At 41.5% G+C, this 9,203-nt stretch overlaps 1 protein-coding gene across 1 annotated transcript in view; it reads right to left on the bottom strand.

Moving 5' to 3' along the window:
* Positions 1–6,526, bottom strand: part of GOLPH3 (golgi phosphoprotein 3 (coat-protein)) — a 41,395-nt gene extending 34,869 nt beyond the window's left edge. The window contains exon 1 of the mRNA XM_009894230.1: positions 6,521–6,526. Coding sequence (XP_009892532.1) covers positions 6,521–6,526 — 6 coding nt within the window. The remainder of the gene's footprint in view (positions 1–6,520) is intronic.
* Positions 6,527–9,203: the final 2,677 nt, after the last annotated feature.

Below are 9,203 nucleotides of genomic sequence, written 5' to 3'. Positions count from 1 at the left end.
GGAAAAGCGAATCACAAACTGAGCACAAACGTCTGTTGGGACCACAGGTCAAGCAAAGAGTAACTTTATTTAACACCTGAAGCAGGAGGCCACATGCTATTAACTATCGACAAATGTATTGCAACTTGAACATCACCAGTATGACAGAAGTACACTTAACCATACAGCTGGTTAAAGCGAGAAGTTGTAGAATTGTCAACCTAACATGTGCCAGGCTGTGAAACTTAAGATGTAGTGGATGAATCCTAGTGCTACTGTCACAGCATCCTCACAAGATACCGCTGGGCAGTTTTTTCTCATGAAGGAGTAGATTGATAGCATGTGCATGTTTTGATGTTGACAGCAAGAATACAGGAGTTGTTTTCTAGAAGAAGGCTGCAGACTCTGGTACAGCTTCAGCATCCAGCAGTTTCACCAGTCAAGCTCGTTTACATTCCTGCCTGTGTCTTCCATTCCCTCCCAGGGAAAGTTTGCCACTCCCAATTATGGCACTAAAAACAAGTGTCAGGTGGAGCTGTGGCCTGAATCCCTGTAAGGATCTGACTTAAAAACAAGAGTCAAAAAAAAGGTCATGTTTACCTGTATCACGTCGGGGATCTATTGACAGGGCAGCCTCACAAATAGGCACCGTATCATTACTGAAGGAGCACTGAGCTGGAGTACATAATACAGAAACCCAACAGCCAGGAGCAAAGGGAGGCAGGAATTTCTTAAGGCCAAACTGTCTTTAAAACCATGCTCATTACAAACATGCTGCTTGAATGCTAGAGTAGACATTAGTGCCAGAAAGCAACTGGAAGAAACAAGCTAACTTGAGATTTGCCCTATCCAATATTATCAGCGTGACCTCCAAGAACAGGACTTTTGCTTCCAGTAAGACTCCAGGTGCTGAAAGGTACAGAGTGATGAGAGAAGGAGGAGCTCAGAGATATGGGCCAAGAGAACTGAGCGGACTAATGTGTGATACTGTAAGTGGGAAGAAACTAGAGTCAATGATCAACTGACTGCAGAAATCGTATCTAGTACACAGTGGTCATGTAATATTCTCTCTTTCGGTTTCAGCTGCACCTGGTTTACTCCTACTGTTGTTCTGGTTACTGAGTAAATCCTTCACTAGCCAGTGCGCACCAGCTGGGATTTTCTTGTTGATTTTAGGAATTAACTTTCCAACACTAGCATCAAATTTTTCTGAGTAAAAAGCACTTACTCATATGGCTCTTCCAGTTCATACAACAAACTCTTGCTTTGACAGCTTTTAATGCCCAATGTTTAGACATTGTTTAAATTATCAGTTCACAAAATCAAAATTTGCCTATATACCTTTTCCAGTAAGACTCTTTTTAAGCTTCTCCCTTGGGGTGATTTAAGGATTATGTTTTAGGCTTCTCAAAAATAGAAAGAATTACTACTTTCAGTGGCATAGCACCAGCTGTTAACACCTAGATCACATACAATCGGATGCAGCCACTACGTTAGTAATAAGATTTAACTCTGAGTTTAAAATGTACTAGTGCTTTTAATTTTTGTATATACAAAACCAATAAATTGTGGGGTTTTAGAGGCAGAGTGACAGGCATTTTAGCAAGAGCAAAGGCAGACATACAAAGGTGTTATTCACATTTACTCATTTCGAAAAGGTTTTCTTTATTTCAAGTATTTCCAGATCCTCTCATTTTCTCATCTCCTGCAGAGTTCAAATGATTGCTAGTTCCTGAAATCTTTGTATTGTAATAGTATCTTCCTCCTTGCATCTGAGTGGTATTGTTCAGTAGCAAGAATCTGTACTGGTTATTTTAATATTACAATTATAATACAGAAATCATAAGGACAAAAATATCAGTCAAGGTGCTGCTTGAAATAAAGATGTGCTTTCATTTCTACACAGGGGTCCAGTTCAACCAGCGTCGCTAGCAATAATGTGCAGCTTTCTCAGCAGATGTTCATTGAGTAAAATGAGTCCCATGAAGCCCCCACCAAAACTGTCATTGGTATTTTGGTAAAATGTAAAATGGTTAATACAGTGAATTTATACAAATTCAGTTTTGAAAAATCTTTATTTCACTTCCTAATGTAACAAGTGCTTTACTGTCTGTTCCATGTAAAGTATATAAATACTCATCAACTCATTAAAAAATACATAAAGCCAGATGGTGCAAAGAAAATGTTTCCATGGGGTTGTAATTCACAAGATAAATAGTGATTAGAACAGTATTCTTGTTGTCTAATTAGGGAGTACTTGTGTTCATTCAGAAGTGTGTGTAGAATAAATGTTGATTACTTTTGGTAGGTTTACACCCTCTCGTTACGACCTAAGACCTACACAAAGAGAATCAAATAATGAGTGGTAATTTTAGAACAGTAAATGTGAGGCAAACAGAGCCATGGGGTCAGTAAGGAAGAAAAATAAGGATTCTAGGAATTAGTGGTTGTATCAACTCAGCAAAGGTGTGTGAGCAACTGGGACAGGCAAAATGGAATAAAAATCTAGAAATATTTGGCAGCAGCCATCTCTGAGCCTCTAAAAAGACTGCTGTAAAGGAGACAAAGCTGCATTTTTGAGTTACCTCGTTCCTGAGAAATCAGCCCAGTGCATTGCAATGTCTGGTCTGCTCCTGGCAGAGGTTGCATACCCTGCTTGTGCTGTTTGTACTTCTTGTGGCAGCCAGGAAGCTGAGATCACAGTGAACGCCAGAAAGTTTTAAAGTTTGGCACATATGATAATACCTTCCACAATACCTTCTGTCCAGGGAGCAAAAAAAACATTGATAAACTTAGATTGTAGATTAAACATGCAGACATTTCTGGGTTACGCTTCTCCCCAATTCATTCCAGAGTCAAACCAGGATGCAAGCAAGTCTAATCAGTTTGTTACATTTAAAGTTGGCTCGGAAAACACGGAAGAGTAAAATCTTGTGCAAGTAAGTCTTAGAGAGGACCATGTCTCACTATCTTGCTGTGAACTTCTTTGCCCAGTTGTTGGCATCACGACCTGCTAGACACCAAACATGGATTTGATTATGACAGAGGGAGAAAATTCCAGAAGATTTTTTTTGGAGGGGACACACTTGCTCTTAACTGGGGGAGTTCAGAAGCGAGGCTGCTCATTCAGCAGCAGAGCACTCCACCAGCACTGCCATTTTTCTGTTTTCACCGGTATTCTAGGTGCCTCCATTGATTGCAAGGCAGAAAGCTTGAGAATATTGTCCTGTGAATGTTTTCCCATAGGGTTTAAACAAGCCAATTGTGGATTGATTTTCTTTGGGTTAGTTCTGTACTGGATTTTATCTGTGCAACAACATCTATCTTCAGTATTATAAAATGATCCTATTGTTAGATCATTTCTATGTAATGCCTTTTAAAGAGATTTCACTGGCTAACACTTCAGCATCCATGCAAACATTTATTAATACATTTGATGGAAAAGAGCTGTTATTCAAACAGAAATCTCTTCATAGGCGATATGCAAGGAGTTTTTGATTCAAATCTATACTGCAGACCACATTTGTAGTTCAAATTAATCATCTGAACAGTTCAGGCAGAGGCCACTTAGGATGTTACCTGCATAGTATAGATTGACGAGCATTTGAGCATTAAACACAACATTGTCTCTGAGGTTAGCCAGTTATTTAAAAACGTTTTCCTGTCCAGTTGAATGAGTACATTTTCGTAAGTAGTGATTGCATTTAGTTCACTAATGATCTATAAATATATAAGAACTCCTGCTATGTAGTTGTGTAGCACCAAACACGAGACTACCTGCACATGATTGACTAAAGATGATGAACAATAAGTAACCATGAGACACAGAGGGGTGGGATTGTAGAGTTTTTTAAAACTGGTATTTGTAGCAATCACAGTGGATTCAAATAGAGCAGAAACCTAATCAGGAACTGTCAGAAAACTCATGATAAAACAGGAGGTTTACAATCAGCCTTGTACACCTGTAGCATGCTCATGTTTCTGCCTTTTAGTGGACTTTTTTCTCCCTGAAAACTAGACTGAAGAAGAGAGGGGGCTTGGGGTTTCACTGTTGAAGCCAAAAAGAGCTAAAACAGCACCAGAAGTACACAGTATAGCTGGAAAGGTTATATGATTTTTTTTCTATTGATCCTGGAATGGGGAAAGGGGACTCATTAGACAAATGCTTCACTGACTCCAGAGTGAACCGGCAGCGGAGTACATTCCTCTGCATGCCCAGACGTGCAGCAGCACTAGAAGAGAGCCAGTGAGCCTGACAAAAATAGCATAAAAAAACTTGTCATGAGAAAAGTTCCCCAAAATATTTTTCTACACCTGGGAGGAAAAGGAAAGAAAGGGTTAAAAAATGCTTGCATCTCTTGTTCAGTTATATGGACTGCTGTTTTGCTGATGGCCACTTACTTTTGCATTATCATATTTTTGGGGTTTTTTTTAAAGGTACTAAGTTGTTGAAAAAGTTAACTTTGAACAGGGCAGAAGCACCTTTCCTTTTCCCTTGAATCCATCTACCATTAAACTGTATGTTTAAGCCAGGACACTGACACCTGTCTGCCTCAAAGCCTCACACTTAGAGTAACAGCAGTGTATAGCAAGTGACATCAGATGCATGTGACATGCTGATGCAAGACTAGCTACAAAACGTAACCTACCTTTTGGGCCTCCCAAAAATCTGCCTCCCACAGCTACCGGAGGCAGTCTGATGCTCAGTGCAATAAGCTATGTCACTGAAGCCAGGATTAGACCTTCGGGACTCCCGTGACTTCCCCAGGGAGGAGAGAGAAAAAAGCATGAGCAGCTAAATTATCACACGTTGCAAATTAAGATAGAAGTTAGAAACAAAAACCTGGTGGAGAAACCCAGGTGATGTGTGGTCATAGAAATACATCCCGCAACCTAAGAAGGTGGCCCTGAGGGGATCCAGGAACCTCCAGACAACTCACCCATCTGCACCGGAGGCCCTTGGCTGCAGCAGGGAATGGGAGAAGCTGCACAGCGCATCAGTATTTTCACCTGCATAAACAGTTAGTCAAGATCTCTGTGTCTGGTTATAAGGCATCTTTGGAAGAACAAAGAAATCTCTTTCTGCTCTTGCTGAGATGCAACAAATGACATCTGAGCTTTCCATATTTAGCATAGAATATGTCACACTGATGAGTCAGCCATCTGTATCAAAGGTGTCCTACTTTGGTACGTATGGGCTTTTCTCACTAAATGTTTTCCCTAATGTTTACCGAGGCACCAGCTTAATTCTCTTTGTCAAAGAATAACACAATGATTTTACTTAACAGCTATTTACTACACAGTTAAGTCCTTTCGAGGGAAAATAAAATAAAATAAAATCTTAAAAAAATCCCCCCAAACTAAAACAAGTCTCATTGTTCACAGCCTAAGATACGGAGTAGCAAATGCAACTCCTGTGTTTCTGCACAGAAGCAGAAGACTCTTTAGCTTTTACTGGCCTTGAGCGTCAAAACACACCTGTGGCTGAAATCCAGCGAGGTGATCTCTCACTGCTTACAGTAGGAGAGCAGGGCCAGGCACTACGCCAAAGCAAAGAAAGCACTCCCTGTCCTGGAAGCATGGTCCCACTCTGAAACACAGCTCTGTAAAAAAAAAACAAATTTAGGACTTTCCCTTTTCTTTAAATGAAATGGGCTCTGTTTTCCTAGCTGCAAACTCAGCCTGGAACTGGAGAACCAACTTGGCACTTCACCATCAGTCATAAACATCCTGCAGCCAAAACCAAAGCATTACTTACATCTGCACAACCCCAGGATTGTAAATTGGCCTCGGATATGAATGTCATGTTTGAGTACGTGTTTGCTAGTCATTGTTAATATAAGGTTAATACAAGGTATTAAGTGTTTCTAACATCCTGTTTTCCGACAGGAGCTATTTCTGATGCTCCACAAAGCCATGTTGCTCTGAACTATACTACTGCAACGGAACTAAAAATTTCAGCAAATAATTTTTATGAAGGCGTACTCCAAGCTGACAGTAGCAGGGACTTAATTTTGCCATTAGCATGAGGAAAGATGGCATGAAATAAACAGGAGGGCCAAAACTGTTTAAGAAAGAAGATGACATTTTTAGCACTTTCCATTAGTAAGAACATATTGGAAAGGTATTGTAGCACATAAATCATTTTGAAATTTGAAAATACATATATAGATAAAACCACTTCAAAGTAGACTTTTTTACTGTCACTGCAGCACAGCTGACAAAAATCAAAAAATGATCAAAATTCCTAATTCTGCTCCATCTGCCAGTTTCCCTTCCACAGGAAGACACCTTTCTTGATCTGTGCAGTGGGTCAGCTCAGAGTCTGATAGGTTACTCCAGTTGGGAGTAAAGCATCTTTGATGCAGTTTGGTTTATTTACAAAAATATACAGCCCTGCTTCTTTGAGCACAGAATAAATCGAACAGCTGGAGACAATTTCTTTAAACTCAGCCCTTTAAGCCAGCACCTCACCCAGGAGCCCTTCTGCGACACTTCTCATAGCAGTTCTGCATAGAGCTGTGCATTGCATGCTCCTCACCGCCATCGAGGATGTCTCAAAATCTAATTGACACACAGGAGTTGCTGATGAGCTGTCGCACAGCTATTGCCTGCCCCAGCGCAGGACAGACTGTTTAGACTTCCATAGCTCTGTGGTGAGGATTTGGTAACAGCCAAGCTGAGGTTACTGGCTTATTAGTGCAGTGTGTACCTTCTCACAGCAGTCCCAGAGAGATGTTCAGGAGACCTGGGAAATATGAATCAGTGGGTGATGTTAACTGGGTGAGATCTTCCTGCAGGTGTAGCTGTCTGGGTGGCAAACCAATAGTTAAACAAATTGAACAAGAGCTAATATAGATGCATGGAATACATTTTCTACACCTTTACAACTCAGCCATACCTAAAGGGACTGAAAATCTCACCAGAAAAGCTTTCCAAAACTCACACAGCCAAACAGATGCTTTTAAAGGGTACAACTATTTAAGTGTTTGTGGTGGGTTAACCTCGGCTGCCACCAGGTACCCACCAAGCCGCTCTATCATTCCTCCCTCAACAGGGCAAGGGGAGAAAATACAATGACAGACTTGTGGGTTGAGATAAGGACAGGGAGATCACTCACCAATTACTGTCACAAGCAAACCAGACTTGGGGAAAATTGATTTGGTTTATTGCCAATTAACATCAGAGTAGGATAATAAGAAGTAAGAACAAATCCAAAAACACCTTCTCCCCATCCCTCTCTTTTTCTCAGGCTCAACTTCACTCCTGATTTCTCTTTGTCCTCCCACTGAGCGGCACAGAGGGACACAGAATGGGGGTTGTGGTCAGTTCATCACATGCTGTTTCTGCTGTTCCCTCATCCTCACACGCTCCTGCTCCAGCATGGCATCCCACCCATGTGAGACAGTCCTCCATTAACTTCTCCAATGTGGGTCCTTCCCTTGGGCTGCATTTATTCACAAACTGGTCCGGCGTGGGTCCCTTCTACGGAGTGCAGTCCTTCAGAACAGACTGCTCCAGCACAGGTTTCCCACGGGGTCACAGCCTCCTTTGGAGCGCATCCACCCGCTCGGGTGTGGCATCCTCCATGGGATCAGGTGGATATCTGCCCCACTGTGGACCTCCATGGCCTGCCAGACCCAATGCAGTTTCTTTTCCTTCTCATGTTCATGGAAAGAAGGGCTAAACCTTGTTTCCCCAGTTAAAAGAGTTCAGGTGTAATAAAGAATTCCTATTCAGTCCCGTGATTAAATTTACCTTTTCAGCTCTAGTTTGGTACACTCAGATATTATTTAATTAACTGAATATAACTTTTCAAAAGAAATTTTCCTGGTGGGGGGAACAATTGTATACAATGCTCCTCTGACAAGTGCAAAGATGCAAGTCAACTTTTCCCTCCGAGTGTGCATTGCAGCTGGGGAGATGTTTGCCCTCTGAGGGTGGAGCTGGTAGGCAGCACGTTGTGTATTAACAACTGAGAGGGAAAACATTCAGAAAGGGGAAGGATGTCCACCAGCCGAGACAGAATATAAGTGTCAGCAGCCAGCACCAATAGAGCTATTATTAGTTTAATAAGATCCAAAGATTATGAAGAAACATTTATGTTTGGTCATTTCCTGCTGCCTAAGTGAGTCTGGGTCCCTGATAATTGTGTTCAGCTGTTTCCAGCACCCATGACTGCCTGCAGAACTCCAGAGGCTGTGCATATTCATACAGCCTCCACTCAATACCAAGACAGTTTTACTATTACTCAATACTAATGGTTTTACTATTACTGTATTTCATTTCAGCAACTACCCCTCTTTATCATCATTTCTGCCAGATAGCTATTCCGCTGAAATTTGCATCACAAAAAGGGCCAATGCCTTAGGAATGACACTGGGTTTATAGATACCGCTGGAAAATTAGAGTCTCTCAAGTGGAATGGAGAGCGCTCCATCCTACACCCGAGACAGATAATGGGCTGTGCATGGAAAAAGCACATCACCTGCATGAAATCTAAATAAAAACAAGTAAATAAGTAAAACATGCTAAAAAAAGGTGGTGGTCACAGGGAGGTAACTGATCAGCTTAGCTATGCATGGCTGAAGATTAAAAGAGAAAAGCTTTCACCAGGAATCCGAAATCACTTTCCCAGCGATGGTTGTTCTCAGATTACAAGTCAGAACATGATTTTTGCTTTTCAACAGCCGCACTCAATCACTGCTTAATCACAGCCCAGGCAGCACAATGGTATTTAAAAACTCTGCTAGTCTGAACCAAAGCACCGCCTGAGGAACTACAGGCCTGAAGAGCATCAAATGCTGTTTGATGGCCATAGCTTGAACTAACTGGTTTTGTTTACCTTACCTTCTTACTGCAGCAAACAGGTCAGATCCAATGCAACTATTTTTTAAATCACCCTGTATGGCTTCTATAGGCAACCTCAAACCAATGCTGGTTTGGGTTGTGGTTTTAGCTTCTGTGTCTTTTTGTTTGGTTTTTTTTTTTTCCCCCTCAGAAGTGTTAAGTAGCTGGAATTATCTATACATGTTACTTACCATATTTCAGCTAGCCGCACATTAGATGCGGTTCCCAGGATTTATCTCTTTTTCAACAACACGGCACTTTGAGAGACAGATTTACTGCACTTGTGGTTCCACCTTTCACCTCACGTGCCCTAACTGGGGGTTGCCTGTTGAAAAGGGCATCCTCAAACAAGCTGCTCCTGTTGCTTCCTCGTG

The sequence above is a fragment of the Charadrius vociferus genome, unplaced genomic scaffold (genome assembly GCF_000708025.1).
Source record: "Charadrius vociferus isolate BGI_N301 unplaced genomic scaffold, ASM70802v2 scaffold70, whole genome shotgun sequence".
NCBI classification, from domain to species: domain Eukaryota; kingdom Metazoa; phylum Chordata; class Aves; order Charadriiformes; family Charadriidae; genus Charadrius; species Charadrius vociferus.
This window is presented reverse-complemented; position numbering and strand designations above follow the sequence as displayed.